We start from the raw sequence: 17,075 nt of genomic DNA, 5'->3' as shown, positions 1-17,075 counted from the left end.
CCATCACCTGATGAGACGAATCCAGGATGAGGCACGATGGATGAAAAGGGTCAGAGGATGATCATCATCGTGTGCTTGTGAGACCTCGATGGCAGCAGACACCTTAACTTCCGGATCTTCATGTGGAAGTTCTTTATCTCTGATTAACCTTTTCTTCGAACCAAGGCTTGTTGCTCAGCAATTGCACGGTTGTCAGGCATTCTTATGTCTCGGTCTTTCAGTGGCAGGGCAATGCTGTAGTGCCCATCCCTCAAGTCACCGTCTTGCTGGCCAATTCCAGGAACTTCAAGTCTTCCTTTGACAGCCCCATCTGTTCATCATTGCTGCTCTCAGGAAAGTCCATCTTAAACTGCTGTTTCCATAGCTTGTCCAGTGTGACAGCAGAAACTCTGTTGGCAGTAACTGTTGCCAGACATCCTGGCCTTCCACAGCATTCTCGATTAAGTGGCCCATTCACTGTCCAGCCAAGCACAGTCCTAATGGCAAAAGGTCCATCACCTACACTTCGGATGACCTCCAAAGGTTCTAGAGCTCTGGGCATATTCATGCCAATCAAAAGCTCCGCATTGGCCTTAATTTCTGGCAAATGAACATGCTTCAAATGTGGCCAGTCATCTAGGTCCTGTTGATTTGGGATGTTACCAAGATCTACAGGCATTTTCTGCTGAGTGAAGAGGTTAGGCATATCACAGTACATGTCACTGTCCAATCCAGCAACTTCAAGTTCAGGTACAATGAACTGTCCACCACTTTCTCCTGTCCCATGGTGCGCAGGAGAATCTTTGTCCTCCTCCGGCAATATTCAGCTTGTCCATAAGACCCACTGTACAAAAGGATGCTGAACTCCCTTGGTCCAGAAAGGCATACGTTTCCACTATTCTTTGACCTCTCTTTGATTTACTTTAACTGGCACAATGGCAAGCTTACAGTCTTGTTCACCGGCCCCAGTAAGACCACTAGTCTGAATTGTAACAGGAATGTTATCTGCCTCATTATCAGGTCTGACTTCATTCTTTTCTTTATGGTGGATATGGAGTATACTTGCATGTCTGAGACCACAGATTTTACATGAAAGGCGTTTTCTGCATTCTTGCTTATGTGCCAGTACACAAACAGCCAAAACAGATGCTGTTCTTTTTAAGAAAAGAAATCTTCTCATTATGAGGTTTCTTATCAAGCAGAGCACATGACTCCAGTGTGTGTCCGCCTTTGCAGAAAAAACAAGCCTTCACAGTGCTGTGACGATCTTGAGCCCTGTCTGATTCTGTCTCTCAACATCAGAGACTGTTGTGGCAAAGCTACTTCCTTTAGCTCTTAGATGTGGAGAACGTTTCCCTCCATTGCTGCCCTTGGCTGAAAGATGTGTCGCTGGAACGTCACATAGATTTCCAAGACGGGGTCTGTTGCAATTTTAACTTGACGCTCAAGGAAGGAAACAATGTCAGTGAATGCGGCTCTGCGATGTTGCCTCTCCTGAATGTCACATGCTACTGTTCGCCATTTGTCTTTTAACTTATATGGCAGTCTTCTAATCACAGCAAGCATATTGGCAGGTGTATTAATTCAGAGAGATCATTAATCTCTTCCATTGCATTGCAGCATCCACGTAAGAACAAACATATGCCTGAAGAGCTTTCCATCTTCCGATCTAATCAGTGGCCATGAGTGAACTTTGTTCAAATAAGCAGATGCAATCACATGTCCATTCCCAAAGTGCTCATACAGCAGAGTCTTTGCCTTTACATACCAGCACTCTCAGACATGTGTTGACAGCTTTAACAAGTTCATTGGGCTGCCCCTTGGTGTACTGTGCAAGATAATGCAGGCAGTCGCCAGCATCGCCAGTCTTTGCTTCTATGACCTGTTCAAAAGAGCGCTAAAAGCCTGAAAATGTAAAGGGTCACCATCAAAGGTTTGAATCTCCCTTTTGGGCAGTGAAGAAAGACTTTGCTGATGGACCAACATACAAGTTAATTCATTTTGTTTTTCCATAATGGACAACAGATTTTCATTGGCTACTGGATGAGCAGCTTGTGGCTAGGCAAAAGTGGAATTGATCGAAAAGCGTCAGAAGGCCCCATAAGAGCGGGTGCAGGCTTTTCCCTTTTCATAGTCTGTTGCACTGTTTTTACTTGAAGCTCTGCATTCCCAGTGATTATGTTTCCTTTTGTAAGCATCTGTGGAAGAAAAGTCTCTGCATCCGCATCAAGAAATTCAAGGCTGTTTCCCTTTGTTTTAATATATGATTCCATTCCATTAGATTTCCGTGAAGCGACGCTCCGCATAGTGGATCCAGTTCTCAGCACGTTAACCTTTGCAACAGTTGCAGCTATATCTGCTTCAAGCTGAAGTTGTTCTTTCTTTCTCTCAATTGTTCCTCTTGCTCTTCAAGAGAGTGTTTTTCTTTCAGCATATGTTGACGTGCGAGCAAGGCGGCCATTTCAGCTTCTGCCCTGAGACGTGCAGATGAAGTAGATGATACTCTTGAGCTTGACCTACTGCCTTGATTTGACACACTGTCGGATGGTAACACATCATCATTAACATCATTCTGGGGATTAAGAGATGACTGAGGTTCTTTTCCAGGGTGCTCTAGCAACTCCATTTCTCCTCCCAGGCAAGTTTCCTGTGACTGTGCTTTGTCAGATGATGGCCTCCCCGTACGTTTATCAGTTCAGAAGCCATATCTTAACATCCTCCATAAACCCTTTATTGTATTTAGCGATGCTTGAGAACCATGTATTTTGTTTATCTTTCTCATCAAATGAGATTAGAGAAAGTAAAGATTCATGCAATGTACTGGCATCCTTAAACAGGTGTGTTAACTCATCAAACTGTTTTTTGACTTGTGAATGATTTTTATCATCTTTCATTAGTTCTTTAAGAGACATAATAACACTTTTCATTTTGTTTACATGCCTTTTCCGATCTGTTTGGATAGTTTCAATTTTGTTTGCAAGAGCTTTCTCAGTGAGAGAAATTAATCTTTTATCCTTTTCAGTTTTTCCAACAACAGATGCAGCCTGTGATCCACTCATTTTAAGCATTCAACATAAGCAGCATTCCAAATCCAAAACAAAGGCAACAGCAATTCCTTCAAACTCAGTTGAACGCCTGCAGAGCCACAGCACACACATACACCACATCCAACAGCAAACGTAGCGGTGGGCGTGTCACAAAACGTCTTCGTATGGTCAGAATCCACACTGCGTTCCAACAAGCAATACGCAGCAGAAAAAACACAGTTTACATACCACCGTCGTCTTCTCCTTATCTGTCAGACTAGCCGCTTTAATGGGTGAAGTGGCGGCGGTGTGTGGGCTCGCGTCGGCGTTTATTCAGCGCTGATTGCGGGAAGCTCCATTGCCGTCGCACTTTTTGCTGACAAATATTGGCGACCGTCAAGCCTTTGAGTCGCCGAGCAGCTGAATAGGGGAATAATGTTGACGCGCCCGCTGTTCAAAACGTAAGTCAAAGTTCCAGATTAAAAACTTCTTTATTTGTTATCAATCCTTAAAATCCGTAGAAAAGCAGTGACAAAAACATTCTAAAATGGGCGGTCAGCAAAAGTCGACTTCCCCCATCACCCACTCATTCACAAAAATCCCCTCGGGACCTGAACAGGTGATATAGCAATCACTATTACTATCACCGACACCACGTGACCCAAAGCTACGCCTATCCACAACACCGTCTTTATGGTGCTAGCTTAAAGTTAAGGTGTAAATGTTAGCTTATATTGTAGTAAAGCTGTTACTGTTTAAACGATGTTAGCACAGAAATATTAGCTTCTGTCATGACTGATGAAGTTACTAGTTAATAAAGTTTCCAGTAAAGTGATTAATCGCAGCCACAGATTGACAGTAAATATGCCGATTAGCTTCAATGCATCTCTATGTGCAAGTTTCAGTGCTTCGTTCAAACTGTATGATACTTATACTGACCCAGGGTCAGTGTAAAATACAATCCTAGCTGTGTGAACAAAGTCTGGCTCCTTTAATCCTGCATGACAAACCTCAGGATGCAGGTTTTTATTACTATTTCCTGCTGGCACACCTGTCACACCTGAGAGTCAGCTAGAAACTTACAGTGACGTGGACATCATGCAAAGACTGTGTGATGGACCGAGTTGAAAAACAGGAGGAGTCCCAGGAATTATTAGAAAAATATTGTAACGTTCTCAAGAACCAGACGTTTGGGTCTCAGTTTGTCCGTTTATTCGGTGACAGGCGAACAGGCCGTTAACTCCGGGGAGAGTGCTCTCATACAACCCCTCACTTCAGCCCCGCACAGTCACACACAACCACAACAACACAGGACCCCCCTCCCTTCCTGCACACATTAACACCCTTTTCCTGCAGCACAACCAAACATGTATCTTAAAGAAACAACAGCGTGCAGAGATAAACAACCTGACTATAACACAACATTTATCCATCGTTACACTGCCCCCCCAGCAATAAGTTCCTCGTCCTCGAGGGAACAACACAGTCTCTGAGGCGGGGTGGTAGCCTACGTTTCCTCCTTGACCTCCTGAGCCCCTGGGGTGTACACGGAGCTTCGGGCTTTGAGGTGGAGAGTCCGAGGGAGGGGAATGCAGCTCCGGCCGGGGGTCCCTCTGTGCAGGGTCATGGGAGCTCTGTACACGTCCCTCAGGGAAGGAGGGGAGGGACTGCCCTCTATAGGGGGCCATCCGGTCTCTGTGCAGCGCCACTTTCCTCCCTCTAGGAGGCAACTGCACCCTGTAAACAACTTCCCCCACTCGCTCCAGGACGCTGCAGGGCCCCACCCAACTGCTATCCAGTTTAGGACACCGTCCTTTCTTTCTCTTTGGGCTGTAGACCCACACCAGCTCCCCAGCACGGAAGTGCCTCCCCTTAGTGGTGATGTCATAATTCCTCTTTTGGCGCAGGCCTGCCTTCGCCAGCTGCTCCCGGGCATAGGAATGTGCAGAATCTAGCCGGTCCTGCAGCCTCCTTGCGTATTCCCGGCCTGGTGGTGCCTCTGGCGCGTCCGGGGGCTTCCCAAAAGCCAACTCTGCAGGAGTTCTCAGCTCTCTCCCTAACATGAGCAGGGCAGGTGTACATTGGGTGGAGTCTTGCACTGCCGACCTGTAGGCCATGAGGACAAGGGGAAGATGGTAGTCCCAGTCCTGTTGGTGTTCTGAGGTAAGGAAGGCTAGCTGCTGGGCCAGCGTCCTGTTAAACCTTTCCACCAGTCCATCGCTTTGGGGGTGAAGTGGGGTGGTGCGGGTCTTCTTAATCCCCAGGCGTTCGCACATGGCAGCAAATACCTTGGACTCAAAGTTACGCCCCTGGTCACTGTGGAGGGTCTCTGCTGTTCCAAAGCGGCTGAACATCCCCTCCACTAATACATCAGCGACAGTCTCAGCCTCCTGATCTGGGATGGCATATGCTTCCAGCCACTTGGTAAAATAGTCCATGGCCACAAGGACATAGCGGCTTCCTCTGTCTGTACGAGGAAATGGGCCATGACGTCCACAGCTACTCGCTCCATTGGAGCTCCAGCTGGTTGCTGCTGAAGCTGAGCCCGGGACTGGTCCTGTGGCCCTTTGTGCGAGGAACATGCATCACAGCTGCGGCAAAAGTCTTCAACATCCCTCCGCTGCTGACCCCAGTAGTAGCCCTGGCGGAGGCGGCGGAGGGTCTTGGACACCCCAAAGTGGCCGGAGCCAGTGCTCCCATGGCAGGCTTCCAGCACAGCTGACCTCAGCGACCTTGGCACCACAACCTGCCACCTCTCCTCCCCTGTGGCAGGATCCTTCCAGGCACGCTCCAACACCCCTCCTTCAGCCTGAGAGCTGTAAACTTGGCCCACAGCCCCCTGGTACAGATGGAAAACCCAGTGACCTCATCCCAAAGGGGTCGCTCCTCCCTCTCCAGCCACTGCAGGACTGGCAGCAGGTCAGTGTCTTGTTCCTGCCGTGCCCTCCACTCCGCTGCATCCACCACCAGAAGAGCCCTGCAGGTGAGCTGTGTTGCTCCATCCATTGTTGTGAGTTCCCGCTCTGTCTCCTCTCGCTTCTCACAGTAACGGCAGCCAGCTGCAGCACATGGGCGACGAGAGAGGGCGTCTGCGTTAGAATGGTGCATCCCTGCTCTGTGCTCCACAGTGAAATTGAAGGCTTGGAGCTCTTCCAGCCAGCGAGCTACCTGTCCCTCTGGCTCCCTGAAAGACATCAGCCACTGGAGGGCGGCATGATCAGTTCTGATAACAAATGATGTGCCACACAGGTAGTACTTAAAGTGTCTCACCCCTGCCACCACGGCCAGCAGCTCTCGTCGTGTGACACAGTAGCGCCGCTCACCCTGTTCAGGACCCGGCTGAAGTACGCCACCACCTTCTCACCTTCCGGCCCAACCTGCGACAACACAGCTCCCAGCCCCACATTGCTTGCGTCAGTGTCCAGGACAAAAGGCAGGGTGGGGTCAGGGGGGCGAGAACTGGGGACTCTGTCAGCGATCTGTGGAGGGTGTTGAATGCCTGCTGACAGTCCTGGGTCCAGATGAAGTCACGGTCCTTCTGCAGCAGGCGGAAGAGTGGTGCAGCTATAGAGGAAAAGCCCTTCACAAACCTCCTGTAATAAGACGCCAGTCCTAGGAAGCTTTTGAGCTGTTTCTGGTCCGCTGGTGTGGGCCACTCAGTAGAATGGTGTGAATTTTCTCCTCCAAAGTGCCGATGCCCTCCTGACCCAGCTTGTGGCCCAGAAACTCCACCTCCCTCCTCATGAAGTGGCACTTGTCGGGGTGCAGCTTCAGGCCTGCAGCTGCCACCCTCCCCAACACTTGTCTCAGGGCATCCAGGGCAGCATCAAAGGAGCTCCCGTGTGCTAGAAGGTCATCCAGGTAGACCAGACACCGTTGGCGTGGGACACCAGCCAGCACACTGTCCATCAGCCTCTCAAAGGTAGCAGGAGCGTTACAAAGACCAAAGCTCAGGACCCTGAACTGCCATAGTCCCTGTTGGTGCAGAAGGCTGTCTTCGGTCTGGACTCAGGGGACAGTGGCACCTGCCAGTAGCCACTCCGCAGGTCAAGGGTGGAGAACCAGGAGGATCCGGCTACTAAATCGAGAGACTCGTCAATCCTGGGAAGGCGGTAAGAGTCCTTTTTTGTCACTTTGTTGAGTGGTCTGTAGTCCACACAGAAACGCATCCTTGGGCTATTTTTCTTAGGCACCATCACCACAGCGGAGGCCCACGGGCTATCAGATGGCTCTATGATGCCCGCCTTCATCATCTCGCACAGCTCTCTGTCAGCAGCCTCCTGATGAGCCAGGGCAGGCGGCGGGGGCGCACTTTAATAGGCTGGGCATCCCCGGTCTCAATGACGTGCTCTACCAAGTGTGTCAAGCCAACATCACTTTCCTTCAGGGCAAAAATGTCACTGAACTCTCTTAGTACCTGCCATAGACTCTCTTGCTGCTGTGGAGTCAGCCCCTCACAGTTCTTGGACCAGATGCTCCTCACTGCTGAGAGCCTCTCCTCCTCCCCCACTTGCTGTTCTGCTGGCGGGTCCGCGGGGGTCTCCGAGGTGGAGGTGGATGCTGCGGCAGATGCTGGGCAGACCGGGGGAGGAATAAGCTGCACCTTCTTCCCATCAGGGAGTATGAGGAAGCCTTTGCCCAAGTCCAGTACACCACCAATGGCTCGCAAAAAATCCAGCCCAAGGATGCAGGCGTCCTGCACGTCAGCCACCCAGGCAGCATAAGGCACACCGAGGTCCCCCACCTTAAACTGGAACACTCCCCTCCCTCTAATTGGGGCCAGATCCCCGGTCACAGTGTTAAGTCGCACATTAGTCGGTTGCACAGCAGCTCCGGTTGGGACGACATCGGGTCGGACCAGCGTTGCATTGGACCCCGTGTCCAGAAGGGCCGTACAGGAAACCCCCGCAATCATCACTGGAACATGGCAAAAGTCGCCAACCTGGGTCCAGCCCACAGCGATGACCGCACTGGGTGGAAATGGCGGTGGTGTGGGGATGTCGTTCTCCCTGGCCCGTGTACTCCCACCTACACGGGCCCGTGGGCGTTTCCCTGAACCATTGCAAGCTTGGGGCACTGCCTGATGAGGTGTCCGACTTGTCCACATCCCCAGCAGCTCTGTGGTCGGCGGCGTGGGCCAGCCCGAGGGGAAGGCGACTGCAGAGAAGCCATCTGAACCAAACTGCACGGGCCCGCCGGCATCTCCATCTGCTCCGCAGGTGCTGACATAGCCTCACCACATGTGTGTCATCAGCGCCCCCAGAGGATCCTGCAAGCATCTCCCTCTCCAACGCTAGCTCCAGGGCCACACTGAGCGTGGCTGGTCGAGCAAGCTGAGTTTGCATACGGAGCTCTTTAGGGCTCAGGGCCTGCAGGAACTGGTCCCGAGCTAACTCCGCCTGCACTGATGGTGGCATGCTGTCATACGCCCTCCGGCAAAGACACTCGACTTCATGGGCCAAAATGCGAAGGGGCTCTCCTGGCAATCTGCGTCTGTTGTGGAACTCCGACCTCAGCAGCACCGGTTGGTTATACTGCCCGAAACGTCTCTGAAGTGCCCCAACCAGAGCATTATAATCCCCCCTTTGCTCCTCGGTCAGCAGCAGCAGGCATGCAGCTGCATCCTCACACAGGCACAAAGCCAATTGGAGAGCTTTATGTTCCTCAGACCAGCCAGCTGCAACAGCTAACAGCTCAAACTGTGCAATAAACACTTCCCATGGCGTCTTGCCGCCGAACTTAGGCGTTTTTATGTTCGCGGCAGCTTGCTGGGCGCCGCCATGTTTGTTTACATCACGTGACGGCGCGCCAAGCGAGGTCGACTCCCCCCACCGGAATCGCGGCCACGGTGCGAAAATGTCCCGAGCCTAGTCAAACCTGGAGAAATCCAGCCTCAGCAGACAGCCGCAGCGCCGTTTCCCTCACTCTATGGGCAGGCGAGCGCGGACGAACCTCCCTCTCCTCTGTCTCCCTCTTAATCTTGTCCGGCAACATCCTCCGGTCTCGTGACGGTCACCGTCGCCAGCAACAGGTTGTCGGGCGTTTCAGGCGGACGTTCTTCACTTCTGACACCAGTGTAACGTTCTCAAGAACCAGACGTTTGGGTCTCAGTTTGTCCGTTTATTCGGTGACAGGCGAACAGGCCGTTAACTCCGGGGAGAGTGCTCTCATATAACCCCTCACTTCAGCCCCGCACAGTCACACACAACCACAACAACACAGGACCGCCCTCCCCTTCCTGCACACATTAACACCCTTTTTCCTGCAGCACAACCAAACATGTATCTTAAAGAAACAACAGCGTGCAGAGATAAACAACCTGACTATAACACAACATTTATCCATCGTTACAATATAGTTTCCATTTATTTAACCCCCAAAAATTATATTTACAAAAGTAATAAATGTTGAGCTCATAAAAGAGGTCAAAGAAACAAAACTGAACTCAGGCAAAGACTGCAAACTTAACAAACCAAATGACTGCCCAAACAAACATAATTGACCTAACATGAAATAACATACAAGGGTATATATAATGGCTGATCAGACCATTGTGACACATGAGGGGTAACAAACAAACACAATCATAAATCACAAAACAATGCAGTACAATCTAGTTTGTTAATAAATATAGCTGTCGAAATTAACGCGTTAATTGCGATAATTAAATTTTGGAATTAATTACGTTAGAATATTTAACTATTTAGCGCAGGGGTGCTCAATCCCAGTCCTCGAGAGCTACTATCCTGCAGCTTTTAGATGTATCCCTACTCCAACACAGCTGAATCAAATGGTTTGATTACCTCTTTAGCATGCCATCAAGTTTGGCAAAGGCCTGATAACAAGCCATTCATTTGATTCAGGTGTGTCGGAACAAGGATGCGTCTAAAAGCTGCAGGACGGTAGCTCTCGAGGACCGGGATTGGGCACCCCTGATTTAGCGCAACACGCAGAAAAGTCGCTCCCATAATTCCACTTGATTTGTTTACTGCGCCACTGAAAATGGAGAAGCAGGAACAGGATGGCCTTCTGGATGGGGAATTTAAATACAAGAAGAACATAGATGGGACAATAAACAAACGCGTTGTAATTTGCACTCACTGTAGTAAAGAGTTTCAATTTCACCGTTCAAATTCGACCTTAAAATACCACCTTAATGCCAAACACGCGTTTGTCGGGGCAGCAGCTTCACCCGGCCTGCGTCAGACCACTCTTAGTGAACGCAGGCCACTCGGTAAGTCTTCTTTGGACAAACTGACCGACAATATAGCCAAATGGATAGCAAAGGACTGTAGACCGCTAAGCATTGTGGAGGACAAGGGCTTTGCGGATGTTTTAAAGGTTGCATCTCAGGACGCGTCCTACAAGCCCCCAGCGAGAAGCACAATAACAATTCGAATCCACGAACTGTATGAAACGGAGAAAAAGAAAAAAGAAGAGGCTTTAGTTCACACAGAATGCGTGGCTCTGACAGGAGACCACTGGACATCATTGAGTAATGACAATTACCTGGGAGTTACTGCGCATTTAATCACTGAAGCCTGGGGTCTGACATCCTTTGCGCTGACTATAATGAAAACGGAAGAGCGGCACTTTGCGGAGGCTTGTGCAGAGCAGTTCCAGACTGTTGCTCGCAGGTGGAGAATTGAGGAGAAGGTGACAACAGTAGGCACGGACAGTGCGCGCAATATGATCGCCGCGGCTCGCATCATGCCATTCAATCACATGCCGTGTACCGCGCACATTCTACAGAGATGCATCACAGTGAGTCTCGCAGACAGTGGCTTTGTCACTGCGCTGGCCAAATGCCGCAAAATTGTTGGCCATTTTAAGCACAGCCCAGCAAACACAGCAGAGCTGAACGCAGAGCAGGTGTCACTGGGGCGCAAGCAGGAGCCGTTGGCCCAGGACGTGCCTACGCGCTGGAACTCCACGCTGGAGATGGTGAAGCGCTTGATCCGCAACCAAACTGCAGTAACCGCGACTCTGGATAAACAAAAGCATAAACTTGTCCTCCTGACGCCTCCAGAGTGGGACAAACTCCAGAGACTGGAGACACTTCTAGAGCCCTGCAGGTGAGCCTGTCATTGTGACCATAATTGTAGGTTTAGATTAAATGTATCAAACATACATCTTAAATCAGTTTTGTTATTATGAAAATGTCTTATTTAAAAAATAAATGAAATCAAATATTTTATTAATATTACCTAGTATTAAAAAGCTTTTTTTAATTTGCTGTCTTATCTGTGTGTGTGTGTGTGTGTGTGTGTGTGTGTGTGTATTGCACTGCAGATATGTGACTGAACTGCTGGGAGGAGAGGCCTACGTCTCCTGCTCTGTAGTTCTACCAGCCTTCTGCCACCTGCGCCGTGTCATGGAAGTAACTGATGAGGACCCTGCATATGTGGTGAGGTTTAAAGAGAAGTTTAAGGAAGACCTTGCTTCCCGCCAGGAACATACCAACTATGCATGGCTCCAGATCGCAACTGCACTGGACCCACGTTTTAAAGACCTACGCAGTGTGCCCAAGACTGACAGAGAAGCAGTGTGGACCACACTGGCAGGCATGCTGCATGAAGACTCTCCTAGAAGATCACACACTGCAGAAGAAGGTCCAGCCAAGAAGAGGCTGAGCCTGCTGCAGATGGACTCTGACTCTGAGTCAGAGGAGGAGGTACAGCAGGACAGAGCCATACAGCGCTACAGAGCAGAGCCCTGCACTGCCTTAGAGGACTGTCCCTTACAGTGGTGGGCAGCTCATGCAGGAGCCCACAGCCAGCTGGCCCGCCTTGCTCGCAGATACCTGGCCACTCCTGCCTCCACAGTGCCCTGTGAGAGGCTGTTCTCTGTAGCAGGGCACATTGTGAACAAGAAGAGGTCTGCTCTGCACTCAGAGAACGTGGACAAGTTGGTTTGTCTCAGCAACTGGCTGAAGGATGAGTAGACCAGAGGACCGTGTGTTTAGAGCTTGTTCTATGGTTGAATGTGATTTAAACAATACTTTTCACTGTTGTTCATATTTTTTTGCACTAATCTACCTTACCCAAAAGGATGATTGGAGATTTTTTCTATTTTGCCTGTTGAATTAGGCCTATGTTCTGTGAACTTGAAGATGTATATGGATAAAACAATGTGCTAGATTTAAACGGGTGGAAAACATTCAGTAAAAATCCCTCACAATTATTTGAAGCCCTGTTCTGCTTGTACTGCTTGTACTCACAATTAATAATAAATAAAACAAACAAGTGTGTTAAAAACCACTATCTGTCCCGATTTTTACACATATATACACATATACACATATATTTCGAGTTGCGATTAATCAATTTTTAGGCTGTGATTAATTCGCTTCCAGCACAACACCCAGCCTACGTCAGACCACGCTGAGTGAACGCAGGCCACTCAGCGTGGTCTTAGCATTAAATAACACTAACAAGTGTGTAAAAATCCGCTATCTGTCCGTATGTTTGCACACATTTTGGTCATATTTCGAGTTGCGATTAATCATGATTAATTAATTTTTAGGCTGTGATTAATCTGATTAAAAATTTTAATCATTTGACAGCCCTATTAATAAACTAAACACCAAAGAGGAAAATCAAAAACCCCATTAAACCCTAAACTCAAATATTTAATTAAATACAAATACTTTGTTTTTAAAGTAAAGAAAACACATATTCTCCCCTTTAGCAGGAAGTGGTGGTGTGGTCCAATTAGCCCTCTTTGTATTTAATGGTTTCAAACCCTGGCTACCAGCTTTTCTCCAGCAACTCCCAGGGATGATGGCAGGTAAGAAATAAAAAGACAAAGGTTAGTCAAAAATCAAAGTAATGAAGTGGTATGAATACATAAGTAAACTAAATGTGCGCGCTTACAAATAGAACAAATGTATCCAAACCAATCAATAAAGTTATTGGAAACTAAAGTGTGTTACTATGTTCAAATGAAAAAATGAAGAGTTACTGACTTTAAAGTGTGGCCACGGGTTTGGCCATCACAACTGCCAGACTCTGTAATACTGTAAATGATCAGTGACTCAGGTTAACACTAAACTTTAAACGGTCCCTCTGTGTCTCTGTGTGTGCTGAACATTTAGGATTGAGTCAGGCTGCATTGACTGTGGGACTTTTCTGTGTTAAAAGCAGGTTGAAGACGGCTCAGAAACATTTGAAGATTAAAATTTACATTTATTTATTAATTAATTAATTTATGGCTGCTGGTGGTTTGTAAAGCTTCTACTCAGCTGTATTTTTGTTACTAATTTATGTTTGTTGTTGTTTAACACAGATTTCAGAAGAGCGAAGATGAGCACTGTTGCTTCATCCTTAATAGTTTAACTGGATTGGAAATCAAAAAAATCCTGATTCTTCATCCACAGAAGTTTCATTTGTCAGTGTCGGACTGCTGAGTCACCTGAAGAACTCATTTCATTCTCCACGATGTTGATTTACAGAAATGTTTCACAGGAACTGATTCCTCCCAAAGATTGAACTAGTGTGTTTCCATAGATTATCTCTGTATGAATGTACTTCATAAATGAAGGCAAGTGTTTGTCCTTTTAGTTCCTCAGGTACAGTACGTGATATTCAGGGCAGGCGGTCAACACTGGGGGAAGACAAGAAGCAGACGTACTTCCCAGAGGGAGCTGCAGTGAGGACACAGCCTGTCACTGAGGTCAGAGGTCAGAATCTGAAACAGCTCAGGTTTATATTCTAGGGGTTATAAAAAAAAATCGAAATGTATTTATAAAGAAACCTTTAAATAATAGTCATAATTATGATTATTATTAGAAATATCAAACATTTAAGTGGATTTTCTGTTACACGTATTGTCTTAGCCCTGCGATAACTGGCAGCTTGTCTTTGTCCTGTATCAGCTGGGATAGGCTTCATCCTCCCACAACCCTGAATTGGGTACATGAATTGTATTGAATTGTATCCCAATTATGTAATCTGATCATTTACAAACTCAAGGTATCTAATCAAAATGTAAGTAATAATGATAAAAATGGGAAAGCAGAAATAAGTGTGACATGAATGTAAATGTGTGAGCTGACATAGAGGACAGCCACATGTAGTCTGAAAAACCTTTGTTGTCAAATTTGCAGGTCTATCAGCACGAGACATTCTTACATAGAAGAGTCTGTTAAAGTCTCTAACTCAGTCAAGCATTATTGGTCCCGTCTGTTTGGATAAATATAGTAAACTGATGTATGTCCATTTATTGACACATTTTCTTAAGTGCTTATCCAGGATCACAGTGGAGCTGCAGCTGGATATGTTCAGTAAAGAAACCTTACAAAAGTTAACAATAAACCTGCATCCCTGTATGTTGTTGTCCACAGGATGAGAAAATCAAACTGGAAGACTGTGGAACATGTTAATAAATGTTTGTGTTTATCCCTGTGTCTTTCACAGGAGGCGCTGGAAGGTTTCCCTAATAGTTCCTGGTGAATCAAAGCAGAACCATAAAGGTTGCTGGACTGCATGATGGCCTTACCCCTGAGCAGTCATCCTGTTAAAGGAGGAACCAGTTAGAAGCTGTTTTCAAAGTAGCTGAGCAGATTTCATCTCAAGTGAGCAATTAACTGTTTCTTCATTTGTTCTGCCACTTAAAGAGCTTTTAAGGACGTCTTTTGAGTGTCCAGTTGAATTAATTCTACTGGCTCTCATGGTCATTTGTGATTATGGACATATTTTTCATGTACATCAACCATTTAGTAAATTCTATCTATTTAGTAATATCTGTCAGCTATAAAATATAATATAAATATAAAAATATCTTAATATCTCCTGCCCGTTATATTTTAATGATGTAAGACCAGACGTCTGTTATCGTGTTACATAAGCGTTCCTCACATGTCAATGAGATGCTGTACAGTACAATCTTAGTGACACAGCAGAGGGATAACGACGGCTATTCAACATCATTGCACGACACATTCGAGCTGCATGATGCAGACAAAGTGACTAAATCATCTTTTTGTGGTTTATTGTCTTCAAACCAGCAGACAAAGAAGATGTTTGGAGAAGAACTTCAGGCTGTGGACTGACAAGGTATTTTTTTCTTGTTATCAAAAGACATTTGGAGTGACGGCTTCTACAACTGTGCTGATGTGAAGCTTACTGCCTAAGAAGTCACAGTGTTGATATTCAGCACAAAGAGAAAATCTCACTTGTTTGAATTTATTTACAAACATCATAGTTTTATAAATTCTGACTGTAAACAGCTTTTACAGCTTTGATATTGTTTGACACTCGATATCAGGTATTTTTTATATTGATACACTGACCAGTGTCACTTTAACTGTAACACCTTCATTATTTAGATCCAACATTTCTAAGAGAAATAACTGAATGTAAAAAATGGCAGCCCTCAGGCCAGGTTTAATTGATAGAGATTATGAAATTTATGTATCCCGGATCATTGTTATTCATCTAGTCCTGGCAGACTCACCCCTTCCTCCCAAGATAACTGCAACCCAAAAGAAGTAGTGGGGGTATTTACACACTCACAACCAGTGTGGGGTAGAAAGAGCCACCAAAAACCTGTCAGCCTGCACAGCTACAGATGTGCTAAAAGCTATAAGACTTGGAAGCTCTGCTTATGGAGAAACTTTCTAAGCCTAACAGGGGACAGGTACTCCTGCCCAAATAACATGATATAACCCCACATACAGCCCAGCCATAAAGTGAACCAAGTCATTTAGTTAAAGACAGTATGGGACCAAATGCATCTATCCAGCCTGCGCCAACCTGGCATTTCTTCCTCCTGAATTAAATGAATGAATGGATGAAATTCAAATGACTATAAACCTAAAGCCACTAGTTCCCACACTGGAGTTCCTTGACACTGTGTTAACTGTACTGTAACAGGCTAAGCTACCTGAGAGACTGCACTGAACGATTGTTTCTATCTTAATAGTTTCAGCTCATATGTTCTGCTTTTTCCTTTCAGTAGATCAAAGCAGCTCGTGCTCTGTCTGCTTCCATTTTGATGGCAAGAAGAAGAAGACGACTTCAGCGAAGTGGCGTTCATGGTCTCAGTGGACAGTCATGGTCACACACTGCATGTGGTTTTAAAAGCAACATGTCTGTTCACCACAACAATTGAGATGTGTAATATTAGTGCAGCTACAGTTTGTTCTTGAACATCAGTTCTGTTTTCTACTTTGACCACTTAGACCAAAAAAAGTGTTGTTTTCAGATTCTTTCTTATAAATCTGTAAAGCACCTGCTCATTTTTTATTACAATTAGTTTCACATAAATGTTAGTGTTTCCTTTATGGTCTTTTAATGCTTACACTACACTGTACACGTCTACATTAGAGACATTTCTGTTACCTATTTATGAGACTGGGCTGCTTGACTACAATTTGGAAATGGATGCAAAATCACACGGATCGTTCTATTGTTTGTTTTTTAATATGATTCAATTCAATTCAATGAAACTTTATTTATCCTGAAGGTTGACCCCAAGGAAAATTCGGGCTAAGGCCAACACAGGACGTGTCTGACTAAGCAAAGATGAATCTGATCCCATTTCTACCTGTCTCTACTGTTTCAACTGTAACTGTCAGGATATATATTTATTCCAGCTCTCATAGGGCAAAGGAATGACTCAGACTTGTCAAATGTTCTTTGACTTGATACACAATTTGAAGTTCACAGTTTTCTTACAAATAAAACTATAATGACAAACATGAACAGCTGTGCTTATTTCTGAGACATGATTTTTTTTTTTAATGTGTTCATATTTAGACAGTGTGCATCTGTATGCTGAAACTGTAATGGTGAACCTGAGGTGATGGTCAACAGAAGGCAAATATATATAAATATAAAACAATATTGAAGTAATGTCTTTACCCTGTGCAGCGTGTGGACGCTGTAGTAAACGTGCACCGCTAGCTCACGTGACTGACTGTCTCCATGGTTACATCGTATAGTATTAGCTATGCAAACAGCTTCCAAAGATACCGCCATAGCTCTCTGTAGCTGTAACACTTTAACACTTTACAAATCATTTCACGTTTTTGAAAGTTATGAAGAAAGAATATGTTTTTAAAGTCAT

The 17,075-nt window shown here is 46.2% G+C and overlaps 1 protein-coding gene and 1 long non-coding RNA gene across 5 annotated transcripts; both read left to right on the top strand.

Annotated features, from left to right (window-relative positions):
• The first annotated feature begins 9,871 nt into the window (after window positions 1-9,871).
• Window positions 9,872-12,572, top strand: LOC109198277 (zinc finger BED domain-containing protein 1-like). Its single transcript, XM_019353820.2, has 2 exons — window positions 9,872-11,080; window positions 11,298-12,572. Exons 1-2 carry the CDS (start codon window positions 10,008-10,010, stop codon window positions 11,947-11,949), a joined length of 1,725 nt encoding a protein of 574 aa, XP_019209365.1. The 5' UTR covers window positions 9,872-10,007; the 3' UTR covers window positions 11,950-12,572.
• A 19-nt stretch (window positions 12,573-12,591) lies between these two features.
• Window positions 12,592-16,711, top strand: LOC109198278 (uncharacterized). Of its 4 annotated transcripts, none has more exons than XR_002059170.2 (3): window positions 12,592-13,679; window positions 14,423-14,580; window positions 15,963-16,711. It is a non-coding gene; the product is annotated as an uncharacterized LOC109198278 (long non-coding RNA). The 4 variants fall into 4 exon arrangements; XR_002059169.2 differs by having other exon boundaries at window positions 12,592-13,686; XR_002059172.2 differs by lacking the exon at window positions 15,963-16,711 and adding an exon at window positions 15,016-15,918 and having other exon boundaries at window positions 12,592-13,686.
• Window positions 16,712-17,075: the final 364 nt, after the last annotated feature.

Source organism: Oreochromis niloticus, unplaced genomic scaffold, assembly GCF_001858045.2.
Source record: "Oreochromis niloticus isolate F11D_XX unplaced genomic scaffold, O_niloticus_UMD_NMBU tig00002655_pilon, whole genome shotgun sequence".
Lineage (NCBI taxonomy): Eukaryota > Metazoa > Chordata > Actinopteri > Cichliformes > Cichlidae > Oreochromis > Oreochromis niloticus.
Note: the sequence above shows the minus strand (reverse complement) of the source record. Positions and strands in the feature narration are given on the sequence as shown.

Excerpts from the sequence above, each read along its gene's own strand:
- LOC109198277 (XM_019353820.2), top strand. The coding sequence starts at position 10,008 with ATGGAGAAGCAGGAACAGGATGGCCTTCTGGATGGGGAATTTAAATAC. Across the intron at positions 11,081-11,297 it reads ACACTTCTAGAGCCCTGCAG|ATATGTGACTGAACTGCTGG; the intron begins GTGAGCCTGTCA and ends ATTGCACTGCAG.